The 20,486-nt window shown below is 47.6% G+C and overlaps 9 protein-coding genes across 9 annotated transcripts; 4 read left to right on the top strand and 5 right to left on the bottom strand.

Annotated features, from left to right (window-relative positions):
* Positions 1–245: 245 nt before the first annotated feature.
* N7471_000126 (phosphotransferase enzyme family protein) lies at positions 246–1,758 on the bottom strand (the record flags this gene model as incomplete). Its single annotated transcript, XM_057272847.1, has 5 exons — positions 246–462; positions 574–839; positions 938–1,025; positions 1,145–1,377; positions 1,756–1,758. The coding sequence occupies 5 exons, from the start codon at positions 1,756–1,758 to the stop codon at positions 246–248; spliced, it is 807 nt and encodes a 268-aa protein (XP_057141026.1).
* Positions 1,759–2,312: 554 nt separating this feature from the next.
* N7471_000125 (uncharacterized protein) lies at positions 2,313–2,981 on the top strand (the record flags this gene model as incomplete). Its single annotated transcript, XM_057272846.1, has 1 exon — positions 2,313–2,981. The coding sequence occupies one exon, from the start codon at positions 2,313–2,315 to the stop codon at positions 2,979–2,981; it is 669 nt and encodes a 222-aa protein (XP_057141025.1).
* A 259-nt stretch (positions 2,982–3,240) lies between these two features.
* N7471_000124 (TauD/TfdA family dioxygenase) lies at positions 3,241–4,480 on the bottom strand (the record flags this gene model as incomplete). Its single annotated transcript, XM_057272845.1, has 3 exons — positions 3,241–3,706; positions 3,768–4,338; positions 4,390–4,480. The coding sequence occupies 3 exons, from the start codon at positions 4,478–4,480 to the stop codon at positions 3,241–3,243; spliced, it is 1,128 nt and encodes a 375-aa protein (XP_057141024.1).
* Positions 4,481–5,153: 673 nt separating this feature from the next.
* On the bottom strand, positions 5,154–7,027 carry N7471_000123 (pyridoxal phosphate-dependent transferase; the record flags this gene model as incomplete). Its single annotated transcript, XM_057272844.1, has 4 exons — positions 5,154–5,700; positions 5,751–6,719; positions 6,774–6,868; positions 6,926–7,027. 4 exons carry the CDS (start codon positions 7,025–7,027, stop codon positions 5,154–5,156), a joined length of 1,713 nt encoding a protein of 570 aa, XP_057141023.1.
* Positions 7,028–8,264: 1,237 nt separating this feature from the next.
* N7471_000122 (IucA/IucC family protein) lies at positions 8,265–9,545 on the top strand (the record flags this gene model as incomplete). Its single annotated transcript, XM_057272843.1, has 3 exons — positions 8,265–8,619; positions 8,671–8,771; positions 8,826–9,545. The coding sequence occupies 3 exons, from the start codon at positions 8,265–8,267 to the stop codon at positions 9,543–9,545; spliced, it is 1,176 nt and encodes a 391-aa protein (XP_057141022.1).
* Positions 9,546–9,828: 283 nt separating this feature from the next.
* On the top strand, positions 9,829–11,610 carry N7471_000121 (uncharacterized protein; the record flags this gene model as incomplete). Its single annotated transcript, XM_057272842.1, has 2 exons — positions 9,829–10,011; positions 10,066–11,610. 2 exons carry the CDS (start codon positions 9,829–9,831, stop codon positions 11,608–11,610), a joined length of 1,728 nt encoding a protein of 575 aa, XP_057141021.1.
* Positions 11,611–12,233: 623 nt separating this feature from the next.
* Positions 12,234–12,863, bottom strand: N7471_000120 (uncharacterized protein). The gene is made up of 4 exons (XM_057272841.1): positions 12,800–12,863; positions 12,657–12,715; positions 12,522–12,599; positions 12,234–12,467 (listed from the first exon to the last, which is right to left on the bottom strand). Exons 1-4 carry the CDS (start codon positions 12,806–12,808, stop codon positions 12,392–12,394), a joined length of 222 nt encoding a protein of 73 aa, XP_057141020.1. The 5' UTR covers positions 12,809–12,863; the 3' UTR covers positions 12,234–12,391.
* A 1,433-nt stretch (positions 12,864–14,296) lies between these two features.
* On the bottom strand, positions 14,297–16,076 carry N7471_000119 (MFS transporter; the record flags this gene model as incomplete). Its single annotated transcript, XM_057272840.1, has 2 exons — positions 14,297–15,838; positions 15,891–16,076. The coding sequence occupies 2 exons, from the start codon at positions 16,074–16,076 to the stop codon at positions 14,297–14,299; spliced, it is 1,728 nt and encodes a 575-aa protein (XP_057141019.1).
* A 961-nt stretch (positions 16,077–17,037) lies between these two features.
* On the top strand, positions 17,038–20,086 carry N7471_000118 (uncharacterized protein; the record flags this gene model as incomplete). The annotated part of the gene is made up of 3 exons (XM_057272839.1): positions 17,038–18,451; positions 18,510–19,701; positions 19,766–20,086. 3 exons carry the CDS (start codon positions 17,038–17,040, stop codon positions 19,857–19,859), a joined length of 2,700 nt encoding a protein of 899 aa, XP_057141018.1. The 3' UTR covers positions 19,860–20,086.
* Between the last annotated feature and the right edge of the window lie 400 nt (positions 20,087–20,486).

Genomic DNA, 20,486 nt, shown 5'->3' with positions numbered 1-20,486 from the left:
CCCCTTCCGCTTTAGTGCAAATTGTATACTTCGCCTGTTATGGGTACCTAAGTATTGAAGGATTCGCATTGTGAGACCTTTCGCAGAAGTTGCGCCAGATTTGAATGTGTACATGGTGGCAGCAAAAGTATTTCCGTAGACTTAACACCATTATATGGGAGTTGAGAGAACTAGAGTTGGCCTCTAGAGTGCCAGATTATTCAAATGGCCAATAACGCTGGTACTCGGCTTTTTCCTCGTCATTCTCAGCCAATTGCTCCAGTATCTGACCTTTTGACTTCGCCGAGCGCAGCTTTGCATTCATCGTACCGCTTGTGTTCGATGAAGCCTTTGTCGGGCCACAAATCGCCCATTCTCTCCTTGACCTCAGGCACAAGCTCAGTTCCTGCTACTGCATCATCGCTATTCAGTTTGATGCGCTCGAAATCCGTTTCCGAAAACTCAAACGGGAATGGAATGTCGCTAGTGACGCCAGGTACGTCCGCCCATGTGTCCTTAAGATCGACTAGAAGCGATAGGAAGTGCGCCTCGCCTTATTCAAACATGCGGTGGGCAAGAAATATCAGTCCGTACGCTGGCATCTTTCGAAATTCGACTTCCCGATAAAAGTCTGGATTTTTAACATGCATGAGTTTTCGCCATCCAATGAACCCGTTTTGAACTGTATACTCGCCCATAGCCAGTGATCGTTCTTTGGGGGGAAGCCCAGAGAGTGACGGCCTGGGTGCTAGATCGAGCGTCTCAGGCTCAAGGCCACCCCAGTCAAGGAAAGCTGGGTGGGGATTATGGTTGAAGAGGGGTGAGACGTGGCAAGACTGCCAGTCAATGATATCTGTGATCTTTTCGGGTTATGTGGGTCTACGAAGATGTTGTCATCATGTAAATCATTATGTCAGATGCATGGGTTGGTGATGGAAGTGTCTTTTGGGGTAAGAACATCGACGATCTTTTTGTACCACGATAAAGCAGTAAGCTTCTTTTCGGCGTCGGGTTGGTAGAGTTTTCGACCACAGAATAAGGCAACCCTGTTTTGGTGGTTTTAGAGACTGGATTGCTCTCATCTCTCGCGTTCCGACTGCTTGCAAGTACTGCGTTAGGGAAGCCCCTACAAACTCGTCAGCGCCTGCGAGAAGTAGATACAAACCCTGACATAAATGGTCCTCTCTCAATATCCAAAATTGACCGGTCCGCATCAAACCAATCCCGATCAGTAGCCGGGCCAATAGCAAACTCTGAATCTTTTACGGACATGCCATCCTTGACATATGTTGTAGTGGTTCCCTGCCGGGGGCTGCACGTCTCCTGTGTAGTACAGGTGGAGTTCTCACCAAGATCGTCATCACTGCCGATCAGATCTCCCGCCCGTGTGGCACTGAACTTGGGGCAATTGAACGAGCAGCGACTTGAATTAGAAAAAAATGCGTCTCGTATTTATCTTCTGTGATAGCTGCTAAGGGACAAGGAGCCAGGAGCAAAGAAAGACAACCCGGACGCAGCCTACGGGATCCCCCGGGAAACGAGCAAAAAGGTATCACGCGAGAAAATAAAGACTAGGAACGGATCCACTCTCCTTGGTGCAGACATATTTCTTCAAACATGGTCTGAACACCATTATAATGACGGAAAAACGAAGAAATGTTTTTCCTGCAGCAGGACAGTGGCTATATGCAGACGCCAAGAGTGGCAGTAGATCATCCAATAATACCTAGGTAGTATTCTATAGCTCAGCTGAGAGACTTTCCCGTCGGCACGTACCATGTTCGTGTTAATGGAGCTTGGAAAGCACATATATATGTGGGGAATCGTCGTCGAGACCGGTCCGTGTCTATATCCATACTCAACGTATCACATATTCAATCTCAAGCAGCACTACCATTCAGCTACGCCTCGGTCAATGTGGTTCCGCCAAGAATATACTAATTCTGGTTAGTGGGGTGTATGGCAGATACGATGCATATATATACAACATATACGGAGTACCATTACATCACTGCTACTTTCATGAGAGAGAGCCGGTAATTAGTATAAAAATACAATACTCTGTTGTTATGAAACAAGAATAGTAACAGTTGTAATTGATCAGCGAAATCTACATTGTTAGAGTAAGTTCTTCGTACTGAACAATGAATGACAGATGGTAATGTATTTCTGCAGGGAAGACCAAGTCCTCCCACATCCTTTATATTTAACAATTGCCTGTCGTCTTTTACGATCTCACTATCTCTGCTCGCTCTGCTTCCTCACCCAGCCTGCCACCCAGCCAATAACCAAAATAACCCCATCCGTCGCCCAGGTGCCTCCTACTCTTCAAAATGACGAGACCTGATCGATACGAGTCAATCATTCATTCTTACCAGGAGGCCTACGCGAAGGACCCCGTCGTCCTGAAGTTTATTAGCCGAGCCCTGGAATACCTGCCCCCAAAAGCCAATATCCTGGATTCCGGTTGCGGCACAGGAAATCCCGTGTCAATGGCCCTGAGCGATGCAGGGCACAAGGTGAAGGGCATCGATATCTCGCCAAGCATGATCGCCATGAGCAAGGAGAATGTGCCCTTGGGTACCTTTGAGGTAGCCGACATGCGCACCTACCAACACCCAACCGAACAGCCACTCGATGCCATCTTCAATGTCCGCGCCTTGTTTGGCAAATACCGAGAGGATATCGAGGGCATCATACAGAATTGGGGAACTTGGCTGCAGAGAAATGGTCTCCTTTGCATGGTAGTCCTGGCGGCCGATGACTATGATCCAGCCAAGATTGTCCGCAGCCTCGACGCCGATGGATGTGCTGTAACTGTTACAAGGAAGTTCATGGGAAAGGAGGGACTAAACACCTTATTTTCTCGAGCTGGTTGGAGGAATATCTTGGCTCAAAATGGGTTTGAGATTGTGGATGAGAGAATGGAGGTTTTCGTGCCACCCCCGGAGGTGGACTCTGATGATGCCCCGCAGTTTTGTTTTATTGCGCGGAAGCTATAGTACCGCCTTTTAGACAACTTTCGTTCTCTATGCCTTTCATTTGTGAGATGTTGGTCCCGATCATGCAATCTTGTGCCCTGCACCTCTCCCTGTTAAGGTTAGAAATTGAAACCGTTACGTTGACGGAAGCCTTAAGAGACGTTTCTCGCTTTGTATCTGCCTATATGGCTAAGAAGACCTATGCCAATGGGAGTAGAGAGATTCTATGCCAGAACTTTCTAAGTGATAGTTTATTAAAAAAAAGTATCGCATTCAAGAGCTAGATGTATACAACAGAGAGTGGAAAAGAAACAATCACGGCCCCTCTGGGGGGCTCCGACGCAGCAAGATTGCACTGCCTAAAAATTCTGATATCATCCGGTCTCAATGATCCCACCACGGTATGCAGCATGCCGTGGTTATTGAAAAGCACCATATCTCCCTCCTCCCAGTCATGTGCATATACATACTGCGGACTGATTGCAGGACGTTGAAGACGGTACATAATATCTCGGACCTCTTTTAAGTTGTTGATAATACTCCCATCGGCGAGATGGATCTTGCGAATTGCACATGCGTGGACCTGAAGGGATAGCCTGCCCGTTACCGGGTTCTTCCAGGCCATGGGCAGAATTTGAATCTTGCAAGGGTCTATAGGGGGTAGTTCGGATTCGGGCTTCTCAAGGCCTTCGGTATATATGCTTAGGCCGGTGGGGTGCCCTTTGGCGGGCTTGATCCAGCTGTATCTGTTCATCGGGTCAGCGGCTTACTTCTAGTTACAATTTACATCTATGGGAAATAACGTACGGATGTGGTGCGTATTCCGCTTTGCTTGTGCGGACAAATTCCTGATCTTGCGGAGAAAGCATGTTGAACATATTCTCACCTGAGATAAACGCTGTAGTTGCGAGGGATGCATCCAGCTCCTCTCCTGAACCATCATCGTATAATATTGTCTGGCGACGACCTTGGGGCACTTGCACCGCCATGAGGGTAGTGACTTTGGGCGGGTTCAGATCATACAACGCCGCATCAATATGCCAGCGATGGAAGCGGGTATATGCGTCGCTTTTGTCCTCGGGAATCACTTCGCGGTGGGAATCACGGTGATGAGGATGCCACAGCTTGATGTCGTGGAGGCCCATGAAAGAATCGACGAAGCCGTGTCCCTTAATCTGGACTTGGGGCTGGTCGGGGACTCCCTTGAAATATTTGTGCATGTTATGATGAGCGGTTTTGTCATGGCCGTACGCTTCGGAGGACGGATCAAAACGTTTGGTCAGCTCATATTGAGCTTTGGGGGAGAGATTCTGTTGATTTTTGAATATAATAAGATGGTGGCTGTATAGAGCGTCGTGGATAATGGTGAAGTCATCATCTATTCAATCGTTTAGCTGGGGTCTCACAATGTGTTGATAGTGATCAATACCGGTCAGGTTCTCCAGGTCCACATTGTCGATTGCTACCCCGAAATCAACAGCGGATCTAGGCACGTGTTTTAAAGGTTGGATGGAAGGCATTGTTGTTGTCACCTATGGTGCAAGGCATATGTATATGTGTTTTGCAGGGATCTTGCTGTTGTGAGGGGTGGGAGAAGAAGCAGCCGAGTAACCTCCAATATCCCATTTCGGGATGTCCATTTAAAATACACTGAGAGAATCACACGTGTAAATTTCCAAGTTGTTATTTCAATTATTTGTCATGCTGTTCGGCACTTGAGCTGAAGCTACAAGTCAGCTGAAGGAACATAGTGGAACCTTCTGTTGGAGCTAATCATGCAAGAAGTGTCGATCGAAGGGCCGATACGAACTTGATGTACGGAGTACAAACCCCCCCCCTAGTAACAGCCACATAGACAGGATTGTTACTAGGGGGGTGGGGGTATACAACATAATATTATTTTTGTGAGTACGGAGTACTGCTTTGGATTGATAGACTGGCCCCTATCGTAAGAAGTCTGATATTTTTAAGCTAGTATTCTTCATGTTTTATACCAGCGAGCACTGCTTATTATACTAATTAGAGGCTCTTCCTCCTGAAATGAGCAGTGACGTAATGGTATATGTAGATGGTATACGCAATACACCCCGCTAGCAAGAATTAGCGAAGTACATTGGGTGGTTATTCTTGGATGCAGAAATACAGGCTTGGAATAGGGTTTAACTGTTAACATTGATCCATCATATCGGAAATTCAAGCGCTTGTAGACTCAAGTTTCACAATCTCATCGAGAGCTTTGGATATGGTCTGGACCAGCTCCACGCTGTCTTCCAGCCCAACACTGATCCGAATAATATGCTGGGGCACTCCGTATTTAGGCACCTTGTCACGGTTCCAGTAATTGGCTAGCTGGACATAGGGAATGGCCAGCGTAAAATTGGTACCAAAGCTGGACCCCTTGCAGATGTCTAGAACATTGTAAAAGTGCTCTGCACTGCTGGGGCGGTGGAAGATAATGCTGAGGACGTTACCATAGCCGCCGTCTTTGCGAATGAGACTCGTGTATAAATGAGCGGTTGAGTCAATGGAAGGATGGTTCACTTGGGCAATGGAGGGGTGCTTTGCGAATAAGTTGACAAGAGGGAGTGTGTTCTGATTGCATTTCCTCACCCGCCAGGCAATGTCTTGGCAGTTATGCAAGAGCGTGTCGAGATCAAGAGGGAAATATATGTTCTCGTAGTTGGCGGAGAGAGCAGCATGGATAGTAGCGCGATAACGGGAGTTGGGGTTGATGACCAGGCTAAACGTGTCAGATGATTGAACTCAATGGATGGGTGTTCAGAAACATACCTTCCTCCAGTCACATTGGAACTTCCACTGAAAGTTTTGGTCAAACTCGACATCATGACATCCACATAGGGGAGTGCATCTATATTGACGTAGCCAGCGACAGTGTCATCGCAGGCAATAATGAAGCCATATTGATCCGCTAAAGCGCGGATGCGGTGCAGATTTGGTGACGAGAGTTTGATATTACTGGGCAGCTCACACAAGAGAGTGTGAATCCGTTGGCCGGATAGCAGCATGCTCTCCAGCTGATCCAATTCTTTTTCTGTCCCGTCTTTAAACGACAGGATGTTCTTCCACGCTCCTCGTCGGAGTACCTCGACGGTTTCTGGGTAGAGCCATCCGTACGCCGCCACCTGGGAGCCTGACTCCAGCGAGACCAAACTCTCCGACAGAGAATAGATTGCATTCATTCCAGTGGGGTAGAGAAACACATCCCCAGATGCCACAGCAGGCTGTCCTGGCCGCTCTGAAGTCGCCAACTGTGCAATGAAGGTCTGAATCTCTTGCTTGCTTGCTTCCGCATTTTGCATCCGAGTCGAATACTCTGGCAGCTGGCCGTGGGATTCTATTTTCTTGGGTGCAGGAGTCCGCAATTCAGGGTTCACGGCGTCGGAGTCCAAGTAGTCGAGTTGTTCGAGACAGAATAACGCATGACGTGTGGAAAGACCTGCCCCCGTATCACGCCAATAGCCCATGGCGGCCTTCCTCAGGTCGTTGTGGAAAACAACAGCAGAGAAATTGGCCCAATGCGCCCCACTAACTTCTGTAGTGCTTGACTCTGTAGGTATAAAGAATCGAACCAACTCCAGTCCCAATTGCTTTTCCACAGACTCTGCACGGAGAAGGGAAGCGCATCCTTGACCAGCTTTGGGAGAGTGGAACACCATGCAACCGATATTTTTGTCGGTGATTTGAAGTCGTTGCAATACAGCATCCACAAGGTCACGGATTTGTTTATTGAGGTAAAAACTGTCCGCTTCATCAACATTTTCATTATCTCTGCTATAACAGATTATCACTTACCGTGGATAGCTACATGACAGCTTCTCCATCACCCAGTCTTCTTTTCGTGATAGTCCAATGACCGAGTCCCAGGTTGGAAGAGACACGCTGACGGACTGATTCCCATCGGTTAGACAGTACTTTCCTTCAGGTTCGTTTGTTCATCTCCTTACATGTGCATCATCAGAGGGAAACATATTGGCTTTGCCCAACGGCAACGCCTGGGGTGCCATTGGAGGCATGCATGGCAGCGAGTCTATTCCAATGTCTCCCATTATGAATTATGAGCAAAGGTTCAACAAAATCTTCGTCAATATAAATCTCTGAAACTAGGGGCAAAAGTAGCTATTCTCCTGGATGTGAATGTTGAGCGATGATTACTGCTCCTAATGTATAGCTTCCCCTCAGTTTAGTTCCACCACTAATTCTGCAGAGCAAATTGGGAGACAAGGTGGAGCTGAAAGCTCCTGCATGCAAGATAAAACCATTAGGTAAAAAATTGAATGTTTAAGCTGATGGCGAATGAGATCTTCTGATGATTGACACGTGGATTTGGTAAACATCAGGCATTGCAGATGCTATTGCAGATGCTATTGCAGATGCTCCATTGAAGATGCTCCATTGAAGATCATGTACCCCGTATTGTACCCAGCGGTGTAGAGCGGGAGTTGAGAGCGCTGCAGACTGGGGTCTGCAGACTTGATCTATCAAACCTGCCTACCTCCCGAGGCACAGTGCTCCACCGACAACCTTGGAATGCTAGAAACTACCTAATCGGGTGGAGCCCAGTGTATGTAGGTCTTGAAATAAATTACGCGTTTGTAAATTTCACAATCCTACTTTTTCCACTTCTTATTACGCACCCACATCCCGGTTGCCGGTGAGAGACTGGTAAGAAACATTGTTCTAACTGCATAACTATGTAGTAGTAGTATTATACAGTAGTTCCTAACTATATAAATATACCAAGGTCTATTTACCCACTCTCTACCCGTCGGAATTACCTACTAGATAAACAGGTTTTTTTGCGTATATAACTCGGCAAGGTAACTTGGAAGTTACCATACGCTTTTGGCCGTCGATCTGCTCCATTAGAACTAGCCTTTTTCAGAGTTTCAGTCAGTGGGGCGATCGGTGGGGCCTACTCCGTACCTAGGTACGAACCGAGATCTACAATGTTGCACCGAGAACCTACGAAGGTAGTGGTGCAGAGTAGAAGGTTGGAAGCGATCGACAGGACTGATTGATCAAGCGTCACTACCTAGGTAGCTCATTAATGGTGTCATAATTTACGAATGATATTTACCAAAAAAAATGATAATAATGATAATAATTACATATGCACCTCATAAATACACACTATTGTATTGGTCTCGCATATTTGAGTCGGTCAACTGTGTTTGAAGATTGAACCACAATCAAGAAGTCATACTTCCTGAGATCTCTCTTTTCATACTCAATACATTCATTTTTTCAAACTCCATGACAGTCACAACATCCCAGCTCCAAGCCATGGCCGAGACCACTAAGCGTCTTCTTGCGCAACTCGCCAACGAAGGGCTGGTGAACATTCACTTACTACCACCACCCCCTCAATCTCAGAGTTGGTCATGTGTTTTGACTGCAAAAGGCAGCAACTCGACACGACGAGCAGAAGTGGACCTATTCTCTTTCTCGGCTCCCCTGAGTTCTCATCACTGGCGACCGAATGATTTCAAACTCCCCGTCTTCTTGGATGGTGTAGACCACGGGGTTCAAGAAAATGATCCTGGAGCTGTGTTTGAATTCTTCGCACCAGCGTTTGCATGTGATGAGCCAACAAAGGATGCAATTACTCGCGAACTACGCAATTGCGCTTCCATGTCAAGTCTGTATGCTAGTTCATAACCTTGTTAGTTAGTTTACTAATGAATAGAAGCTAAATGGCTGGAGATTGCTGCCAAAAAGCCAGTGCTAGATCTAAATTCCTCCTTTCTGGAATGGGAAGCTTCTCTCATTTTAGGACATCCGATTCATCCGGTATATCCACACTCGAAGGCAGATTTGATCAATAATTGCTAATTCGAAATACAGTTTCATCGAACATGCTTCGCCGATAACCTGCTAGAACCAGTTGGACCAGAGAATCTACCTGATATGCTCAATCCAGGCATATCACTGGTCCTCATCCCGCGGTCTTCTGTTCATATGTATGGACCATTCGAGGAGCTAACCCATTCTCTGGTGAAAGGCTTAGGGGTTGCTCCCCCAGTCTCTAATGACTTGGTTATAATCCCTTGCCTTTCCCGACAACTGCCAGCGGTCTTAAATTACTTCCCAGAAGCAGAGCACGTCAAGTCTGTCCCCGGTGCTGCAAAGGCGCATGCTGCTATCCGAACAGTCTCCATCACTGGTTATGAATTTGACGTGAAATTCTCTCTTGCATGCCAGATTACCTCGGCGCTACGAGTTCTGCCTTGTTGGTCTGCAGCTGCAGCACCACGTATGACTGCTTTAATGAAGGAAATTCTTCCAGAGGACCTATGGCTGTTCGGAGAGGTGGCTGCTGTGACTGGAAGTCAGGAAGACAAAAGTGAAGCTCGCCACTTGACATGTATTCTCAGGGAGAACCTGGTGCCAAAGGCACAAGAAAATGACGAGGCACTCATCCTGGTCTCGGCACTAATGGAAAAGCCATTAGGTAGCCAACAGACGTACGCAGAAATCTTGTTTGACCTGAAAACGACAGTTGAAAAGAAGAAATGGTTCACGAGGTTTGTTTTGTTCATTTCAAAGAATTTTAACTTCAGCTGATATGGGAAATAGCTATATCAAATGCCTTTTCCGCCTTGGGTTGGATCCGTTGCTCCGCCATAGTGTCGGATGCGAGCTCCATGCCCAGAATACCGTCGCTCGCATTTGTCGCAAGTCGAAGGCGATCAAGGGGTTCGCGATCCGAGACTTAGCCGGAGTGAAACTGCATGGGCCGACGCTAAAAAAGCAGGGCTTTGATGTAGATGCTGGACTATGCACGGATGACCTCAATGAAGTATGGAACAGGGTTCATCATGCCCTTCTGCAAAATAACGCCGGCTACATGCTATATGCGCTCGGCCTGGAAGGTGCAGAAGATGGATGGGCCATCGTGCGCTCGACGCTCTCCGATGTTCTCGAGACAGATGAGGGACCCATCGGAAAGGAGATATATCGCTATTTTACCAAAGAGACAATGCCTTTCAAAAGCTTCTTGAAAATGAGAATGGGTGCCTCGTTCAAAAGTGTAAGTGCAGTTTATTGACAGCGCCAGAGATAGACTGGCTGACCGGTGGAATAGTCAATGGCGATCGTTGAAAAAGAGATACCTAGTGTTCTCGCCAAAAAGTCCCCGTGGCTGCTTCAAATCTCCTTGAGTGGCACGCAGGATCCGCAACGCCCAGTTCTACCAGAGCAGGTTCACCCAGAAACTCGCATTCGTGAAAACAAGGTACTGCAGGAGAGATTGGCGGATTATGTTCGTCCGTATGGTGCGCTTCCCGCGGCCGCGAAAAGACTTAATCCCCACCCAGCACTCTTACCATGGCAGTTTGTAAAAGAGTTGGAGACCTTCAACGAAGCCCTCGCCATAGCTCTGAATAACATCATCGAAAGGTGGTGGACAGACAAGGAGGCTGACCTACCCAGTCGAATGCCACTGGAAGCACATGTCGAGGAGCTCTTGCAATGGGTAGATATGGCGACTGCAGATGGTATCATGCCACGCTTCCAAGGCAACCAAGGCAATCTTCGACCAGATATCTTGCTCCCAGTTACGGACCGGAAAATCCCCGAATTTCGTGTCTGTGAAATCAACGGCCGGTTTCCGATCAGTTTCCTCCACTACGTCGCAACGGCCTATGAGGCACTAGCCGGCAGCACATGGAATACTCCCTTGATCGAACCAGCCACTAAGCACAACGTACTTCAAGAGAGCCTATTTGATTTGTTCGACTCGGATGGCCCCATTCACTTTGTCAAGGAAAGTCAAACCTTCCCGTCCGATAGCCCTCTGTTCGGTCTTATCGAAGAACGAACTGGGGCAAGGCCGAGAACCGTCAGGCCTGGTGATCTTCGTCTGCTGCCCAGTGCAGCCAGCAAAACCGGGTTCACCTTGTACTGTGTCTGGGGTGCAGATCCCACGATCAAAACTCCCCCTGGATCTCTGCTGGAAGTAGATGGTGAGATGTTGGAGCCAGTGCACATGGTGGGACTACAGCTGTACGACTTCGAGCTCTTCTCCCTATCCCCCGAGATGGTGCGACACATTGCCGCGTGTTGCAGAAATGACCCCCGGAGCGTGTTCCTGGCCCACGATAAACGCATCTTGGGCATCATCCTCCAGGAGCTAGACAGCCTCGTGGATACGCAACGGGTATTGTCTCCTGCACAAGCGCAGACCCTTCGGGAGCATATCATCCCCACCGTCCTCCCCGGCACAGCCGAGTTCAGAGACCTCCTCTATCACACCCACACCAACCCTGAGATCAAAGACCAGTATATAATCAAACCTGCCCGGGACGCCCGTGGAGCTGGGATCCTGCTAGGAAGAAACCTTTCCACCGAGAAATGGCAGTCGATCCTAACCTGCATGGATAGCCAAGACATCCATTCGTTGGCGACCCAATATATGCTGCAGCCCATGCTAAACTTACGGTCGTTCGAATGGTTCTGGGACGAAGAGCGCCAAATGCGCCAGAGTCGCAGCGTAGGCACATACTATTCTGTGAATGGACGTTTTGTGGGATTGGGGATGTGGAGAACAGGGGCAGTCTCGGAGGATGTGATTTCTGCTTCTACGAAGGACGCGACGTCTGTTTTAGCCGTGGTTGCTCTTAATAGTTAGATCGTCTCCCCGATTCTTTGTGGATAGAAATTCAGTTTGCATTGGATCCATTGCCATCAAATATGTTGATCAATTCAATTATGAACACAAACTTATTCTTCATTTTGGTGTGTAAGGTAAAACAGACTTCCAATGTACATACAACAACAGAAGGAATTGGAAAACGACGTGTTTGCATTAAGCACTATGGCCCTATATATATCTCTGGCCGACGCTGCTAAAATAGCACCCCTAATGAAAGCGTTGCCTAGGTTGAGATGGCATAGACAAAATTAAATAGAAAAATCATCCATGCCTAGAATATGCTATTCTTAAGACATGGTTTTTTATATTGGGAGCATTGAAGGGATATTTGACGGCGTATTGGGGCGCTATCAATCAAGGTTGAATGTCGGCTTTGCTCTTGCAAGGCCATACCTTTAGAATAGTTAGGTCGCGATAGTTCAGCGACGCAGCTTGGAGCTTCACCAAGACTTCATTTTCGCCGACTTTCGGAACAGCGCACATTGCTTCGCACTTCGGAGTTATTCGAAATCAACTTCATCGATATCTCGGTAAGTTACAGTAGTTTTCGAAACCAGCTATACAGCCATACTCTTACTACTTGATTGCCGGAAAACTCCGTACGATGCTAACCTATTTGGCTCACCTTGTAACTCCGGCAGTACTGTTATCATAATGGTTGTATTGCCATCTCGTTTACGTGGATGAACGAATGAATGAATCCGGACGTGATAAGATGATAGAGCGGGCGTCTCCACTTGGTACGGAATGACTAAATCTAAGCCTCTGTCTGGACCTCAGCATTCACCCCGTCCAAGTTGTTCAATCTGCCAAGAAATTCATCATCGAGGTCACTAATACGTCAGCTCATGTTTTGAGAACCCCTTTTAAGCCAAGGCGATATTTACCTAGGAAGCGATATGATCGGCAAAAAACTTGGGGGTATTCGATAAGACCCTTGTTTGAAACCGGCTTCTTCGAGGATCCTGAAAACATGATTAGCATGGCTGCACGAATATTCTTTATGCTGTATATAGACTTACTCAAAGAGTTCCTCTTGCTTATCAATAAATACTTCAGGGTTCTCAAACCGAATGATTGTCTTTGTAGCATAAAAATGTCAGCAACGAACCGTTGAATAGTGAGCATTTTCACCAGGTCATGATTATGGTTGTTGATTACATACCGAGGCCATTTTGATATAACAATTTGATTGACTGTAGAAGTTTCAGAGACCAGGTTGATCCCAGAATCATGAGGCAAGTAGGTCCTACTTATATTAGATACTATAGAAAGAGAAATTCGATGATGTCATTAGCATCCCTGGGTGTTGTGGCTGATCTGAATTCAACCCCCCCCCACTGTGTACCCACCACCCCCAGTCAATCATTAACTACATAACACCCTACAGAATATAACATAGCAAGGTCCGAGTCTTGGAGTCTCTGCAAGATGATGTACTCGGTGGAGTACGAGGTCAGTTCAGGGGTGAGCCTACATGCCAACATCCATAAAAATATGGGAGTCTTAATTAGGCTTCCGCAGAGCCCACAAAGCCCAAAGCCCAACCCAGCCCAACCCACGAATGGGCTAGGCTTTAGGCCCACGATAGGCTTTAGGCTTTTTTCCGGCCTATAGCCTATCGTAGGGGCCTATTAGGGGCCTATTCCTTAATAAATAGTGTAAATATACTATTTCCCTATGACTTTATAATTAATACAACTAGAATATGAGGACCTGTGAAAATGACGCCGAAAATGACCACTTTTGGCGCCAGAAACGGCCGTCTTTCCACCCGTAACTTTGGAGGGCTTCGCCGCCCACCGTCCAGTACCATCACTATCTTGCACCCACCTAGCGCCGTTAGTCATCACCTTCCGGCCGTGATGTTTGGCGCCCGTTCAACAGTGTCGGTAAAAGTGGAGAGGAATCTTACTAGCGTGATCTGTTTCATTCAACATCCACTGATTCCTGATTCCCAAGGCATCAACTGCTGAATCAGCTCGAAAGAGGGCCGAGAGTGCATTAGGACTAGCCCAGTTTTCACCGTGGCAGAAGGAAGCTAAGATAGGTCGTACGGAGCGTCGCTAGCAATTGACGCAGGCAGCTATAGAGCCCGAGATGCAGCGAATGATGGGTAATAGCGAGCTTCGACTCCGAGGGGTGCAGGCACCGGCATTAGGAGCTATTCAACAAGGCACGAAGAGGTGTCTGCACATCGCTAGAGGATCATAGCAATGACCTAGGGGCCCCCAACTCTTGCCGGACCGAGCACAAATTTGATAACGCAGGGATCATTGCCGGCATGGAAGCTCAAAATTATCCAATCAACAGGGCTCAAGGCTGTGCGTATAGGGAGCATTTAGAGGGCATCTAAGTCTTCATCGATATCAAAGAATACCTGCAGTTTCTGGTGGCAACTCTTGGATACACTAAAGCTTTGTCTAGTAACAAATAAGTTGCTAGACTGAGACTGACGCTAATCTGGCCTTCCTCCATCACTAGTATAGAGAGGACGTCCGCCCATCCCGGATCCGGCCAATTTCCTTAACCCACACCCAACCCTGGACCCATGCCGCTTGAAAGCCCCAACGCCGCATACAAAGCTAACAACCCCTTATAATTCGCAATCTATCAGGATAGCCAGACCGATGATATGCATATGAGAACATCCCTGATCTTCCTATAGCTTCCACCGCTCGTGCTTCCTGATGGTTTTGCCAAATTTGTAGATAACTAAAGGAACCGGCACAAGTGCTAAAGCTATCAACCCCAAAACAGTATTTCCCCAGCCAAGCCCCAAGGCGTGGTACATTTGCGGTCCAGCTAAGGGAAGAAATGCAGCAACTACACTTCGCATTACTGAGAAAGCAGCGAGTGCACTAGCAGCGCACTGAGGGTACGCATCGACGATAAATGCCTGAGTCGGCAGCCAGATGCACTCAAACCCGATGCCAAATACCACAAGCCCAAGGACCGGTACGATCCAATGACTGCCTTTCTCGCTGCTCCAGCCGTACAAAAAGAAAGCAATCGGTAGTAGACAAGCGAAATAAATACAAACAGGAAGTCGCATCTCAGGTTCGTATACTCCACCATTCGCCTCAGTCATACGGACTATAGTCTTGTCAGACATGGTCAAAAAGATGACCAGGCCGATAATATATCCAATCAAAAGGGCCAGGTATACGATGCCTGTAATGCCAATAGACCAACCATAGTGGTCCTGGAAGACAATGGGGATGGTGTTGAATAGAAGATAGAGACACCCATATGCAAATGCGATATAAAGAGATATGCCAAACACGATAGCAGAACCAAAAAGCAATCTTAGAGGTCTGATTAAACCTCCAAGAATTATATCCTCTTTCGACAAGCGAGGAATATTTGGATTGGCGAAACAACTCTGAAGCTCGGGTCGGCCAAGCTGCTGGCGTGTTCTGGCTGTCTTCCGTTCGATCAAGACACGGTGATTGGTTTCACAGTTGAAAATAGCCATTAATACCACTATGAGACAGGTAGGAATCAGAGTGATCCAATTAGCCCACCGCCACCCTATCGACTCAGCAACAAATCCACCAATGACAGGTGCACAAGAAGGCCCTAGGATCGGCCCAAGTGACCAGATGCCCAAAGCCCGGCCACGCTCATGAACAGGGAAAAGATCTGCTATCGTGGCCCCTCCAATAGTTTGAGAAGCAGAACCGCCGACACCGCACAGAAAGCGAAAGAGAATGAGTGTGTTCAATGAAGGAGCAAGAGCACAACCAATCAGCCACACACAGAAAAAGGTACTGGCAACAGTTATGATGATGTAGCGGCCATATATCTCGGACAAGGGTGATAGAAATAGAGGTCCCACTGCATAACCTAACAAAAAAATGCTCACTGGAAGAGCACTCTTTGTCAGATCGTTGACCCCGAAGTCCTTCTGAATAAAAGATATCGCGGGGGCTATGATGGATGAGGCAAATGGAGTCATAAACCCAATGGCCGATAGTATGCTGGTGATCAGCCACTTCCTTGCAGACGTGAATTTCAAGGGGTTCTCCGGGTCACGCTCGCCATCCCAGCCAATAAGACCATTCTCGAGATCCGTGAGAGTCTGCATCACCGGAGGTTGCTCCGCCACACTACGACTAGCAGGATTTTCAACAACGGCGTTGCTTTGATCGCGGCTAATCGACATATCGCAGAGCTCAACTTTTTGAATCTCATTTCCCTTCTGGGGTTGTATCGTCAGCAATATCAGAGAGACCTAGTAGATCTTTTCTCACATTTTGAATTTGGCTTTGACAGTTGCAACCGTCTTGTGAGATACACTCAGCATCGTCCTCTGAGTCATTCGGTCTGTGCAACTGCTGTGTGTCGGGTGATTCTGCCGCTTCGTAAACGACCCCTTCTGTGACAGCATCTAGTCTGGAGTTCGAGCCAGGATAGCATGTATGGTTGCTAGAGGGCATGTCGTCTTGTCGTTCTGTCTCCGTCTGAGCAGAAGCCGGCCTCATTGACTAAGGAGCCTCCGGTACTAACCAACGCAAAATCTGTTGAGTTGGAGAGCCGGAGAGATGACAGGAAGAGGTAGCAAGTAACCTGGAAAATCCTACCGTGACAAGGCGGGAGCACACGCCTTTTGAAAACACGCCGGAGGAAACTACAAGGCCGACCCACATATTGTCAAGGCCGTCCTCGGCTTTATCTGCTTTCAGCATGGTCACCAGCAAAGACAGTATACTAATCGTTCTTGTCATGATAACGAGGGCGGCGCGGGATGAAAGCCTCAATCCTTGAAAATGTACCACACCAAATCACAGACTTGTCGATTATCTATGCTTAATACATAGCTTCTCAACTTCGCCACTAACATTTGATTATCGGTCACTTACTAATTGTATTCACAAAATTTTACTCATGTAGTGGCCTTTGACAGTTACAGGACGCGCCAAGAACATGTCTGCAGACAGCACCGCAAAAGGGCATGAGTCAACCAACTAGTCTTGACCGATCTGAGTTATGTACGTGTACCGGCGAGTTCCAAGGTTGAGTTTGTTAATTAGAAAGTAAACGAAGTCACAAAACGTCGATATGACCTACATGTGGGTATCGCTTTGAGCAGCATCCTCGATTATTAGGGAACCGTCTACCTCACCTGCCTTACGATGATGATGAGGGTCTCTTATTATCCGGGGCGGGGCTATGAATTCCAAAGAAAGCTACAGACGCGATATAGCGAATAAGAGGGTGCTGTATCGTTACCCCACTCAGGCAACCACGGAAATGGTTGATTAATCTGTAGGAAAAGTGGGTCGAATCTACGCCCTTCGACGACAGAACTCCTCAAACGTAACGTTCGGTATATCATACAACATAGATTCATCCTGACCTAATGCCGAATTATCGACATCTCTATCACTCATCTGGACCATGGCTGAGCCCTCATCAGTAGACGAGTTTGAATCTGGTCCTCCAGGCCATGACCCTTCCCCAGCAGGTCCCGAACCAATTAGCTGGGGCGATGTCGCAACCTCTGAGCAAAATGCAGTGACCTCCTTGGTGCAGTACCAGCCGAGACTCGACATTGATTTGCTTGCAGAAGAACAGCTGGTCTCACGTTTAGCCGAGACTGACATCGTGAATATACCCCACGATGCTATCGGAGCCTCAACGACGCTGTGGCCTGCCAAAAATACATTGCCCCCCAAGAGTGGCAATCGTTTTAACCCTTCCGCCCTAAAGCTGCTAAAGAGATGGTTCGCGAATCATGAAGATCACCCTTACCCAACAAGCGATGATATACAACAGCTTGAGGCTCACACTGGCCTCAGTCAGAAACAGATACAAAACTGGTTCTCTAATATGCGACGACGCTCCAAGGTTCGACGATCTTTGTTATTCTTATCGAATCCTTACAGAACCTCCGATCCAATACCGACCCAGGGATCTTCTGTCGACATACCTCCAAGGCCGCCTACGCCTACACCTTTTGGAAATATGAATCCACTTCAACGATGGGAGAGCTCTCCGCCCGAACACGAAGCAGCTGCAGCTTCTGACATATCACGCGCCATCGCCGCTTGCTCTGAAGAGTCCGTCGCTTACAGCTCTCAGAACTCGGCTACATTCTCGGGCAACGCATCCTTGGAGGGAAGTGACGGAACTTCATATTCAAGCATAGGCTCTGGCTCTGGCTCATCGGCCTATTCTTTCGGTGAGCGCACTTCACTCAGGTCTCAAGATCCTCTCAAGCACATGTTGCGGCGCAGAAGAAGGCGAACCAGTGCCAGAAGAGATGAAAAATTTAGAGTCGGGCTTCCACAGCTGTCACGGCCCCTCAAAACGTTCCAGTGCACGTTCTGTACTGAAACTTTCAAGACCAAGTTCGACTGGCATCGACACGAAAAGTCACTACACCTCTCTTTCGAGAAATGGATTTGCTCGAGGGATGGGTCAGTAGTACACGATACCAACAGAGGGACACTGTGTACTTTTTGTGGAGAAGCCAGTCCGAATGAACAACATCTCCGAGATCACAATGCGATTGAATGTTCAGAACGACCTGTTGGAGAACGGACTTTCTATCGAAAAGACCATCTTCGGCAACACTTAGGGCTGGTACATGCCGTAGACTATTCAGAAGAGCTAATGAAAACTTGGAATATCAGCAAGGAAGACATCAAGTCGCGATGCGGATTTTGTGGTATCTCCATGACATCGTGGATATATCGTGCGAACCACTTGGGCCAACACTTCAAGACAGGGAAAACAATGGCTGATTGGGAGGGCGATTGGGGCTTTGATGATCATGTGTCGGAGATAGTTGAAAATGCCATGCCTCCCTGTGAGTGATTCCTCGGTTTGGTTTGGCATGAGACCTGATTGTGGCTAATTGGGTACAGACCTCATTCATTTCGAGCAAGTCTCGCCTCTCCCCTTTTCTGCGGTACAAGGACCTACCGAGACCCCGACCAGTTCATATGAGCTTCTTAAGTTAGAGCTTGAGTACTATATGCAAAATCAATTTGATAGTGACGGCAGTCTGCCCTCTGACCCAGAACTTCAATATGAGGCTTGTTCCATCATCCTTGCAGCGGAAATATCATCGCCTGTTCCTGCCCAGGCAGCACCGTCCTGGCTTCGGGATGTATTCATGTCCTCAGATGAACCTACAATGCGGGCTTGCTTGCGCCCAGTCAATCATTGCAAGGTGCGAGTAAGCCAGCTAAGCATCAATGGGAAAAACAACATATTTGAGAATTGCAACCTGGAGCTCGAGTTGCGCAATTTTATCATTATGCACCAGACTCTAGGTCTCGCCTTATCAGACTCAGAAATACAAGAAAAAGCTTGCAATGTCATCAGTCATGCAGACGCCAGATTCTTGGATGGATCCAAACGGTTCATGGATTTCATGGTACGGCTTATTTGGGGCTCTGTGAACTGGATTACCTTTCTGCTTGAAAGAGCAGGGCAGCAGGCTGCCGACGGCATGGATAACGCCAACCAGAATTTCATCCCTACCTTTCCTGAACTCAACCCAGGTCCTGTGTATTTGCCAAGCATGGGGTGCTCAGAAGGCACGGAGACAATTGGAAGTCCAATGTACCCAGCTTCCACACTCAATGGCACTCGCGACACAATGGGTGAGATTCTTGAACTCCCGACATTGCCGACAGATGCATTCGTAGGGACGGCGCATGATTCAGGCGGCAATGGAACTGGGCTCACTTCCGATCTCTCCCTTCAAGTTACTAGCCAAACTAGCTTACTGGGCACAGCGGATGTCGCATCTGGCTTCGATGTTGTCCCGAATCAGGCATGTAAAAGTGGTTTAGCGAGACTACTTGGAAACGCTGATAGCACAACGACGGATCGACTCGCTGATCCAGTATATACTACACTGAACATGCAGCAACGTACAAGGACATCATCAGGGCGAGTACACTTTCACAATGGCGGTAACTCGTATCTGGCTCTTGTGAAAGACCTATCCAGCTTCGCCAAAAGAGCAATGTCGATCCGCAATCCCGACCGCCACATTCCCACTGATGATGAGATCAAATACCAAGCGCGTTGGATATGGTACGAAGAGTAAGTCTTTTACGCGGCGGCCTCTCAAAACGTCAACTCCTGCTGACAAGGCTCTGATGTTTAGTGACGATCCGTGGAATCAGACACCAGCAGATAACGAACAATGGTTGCGAGAGTTTAAGCTTAACGAGGGTATAACTGGCGTCAACGAAGAGTAGTTCCCCAAACTATTCAAACGCAAGAATTTGCTGTCACATAACACAAACGAATCAGTCCTTGTACATGAGATTCACCCATAGCTTGGGAACTCATCATCCATAAAGGGCTGTTGGACAATGCATAAAACCGAGCAATTATAGTCAACCCTAGCGCCGTGTACTAATTTACCTAGGCTTCGGTGGCTGGTTAGCAGCTTTCAATGACACTTCCTAACAGAGAACCGTAATAACCTCTAAATACCACATCTTCACTTCTGTGACCGTTGAATTTTATCAAATAAAAATTTGCCCAACGCCTAAATAGATCGGCCGATTGCCTGAATCTCCATTAGATTGATACTAGTCATATCTTATGTAAACGGTAGTTTTCCTTGTGCATTTATCATTTCCCGAGCGTCCGCGGGTGCTTAGTTTTATTCAGTGAGCAAAAAGCGGCAAGAGGTGAGCGTTTAAACGGAAAGGGAAAGCTAAGAAGTGGCAGCGGAAATCAAGTACCTAGGCTTGAAGACCTGCAAAGGACGAATACGATCATTAGGTATGTACCGAATTCGATCTCTTAGCCATATGCTTACAAAAAGCTACTTCAATTGACCACATTTTTAAATTAGGCTCCAATGTGCGGTGTGA

Source organism: Penicillium samsonianum (genome assembly GCF_028829775.1).
Source record: "Penicillium samsonianum strain IBT 33392 chromosome Unknown utg000001l_segment0_segment0, whole genome shotgun sequence".
NCBI classification, from domain to species: Eukaryota; Fungi; Ascomycota; class Eurotiomycetes; order Eurotiales; family Aspergillaceae; genus Penicillium; species Penicillium samsonianum.
The sequence above is the reverse complement of the archived record's forward strand: the minus strand, read 5'-3'. Positions and strand labels throughout refer to the sequence as shown.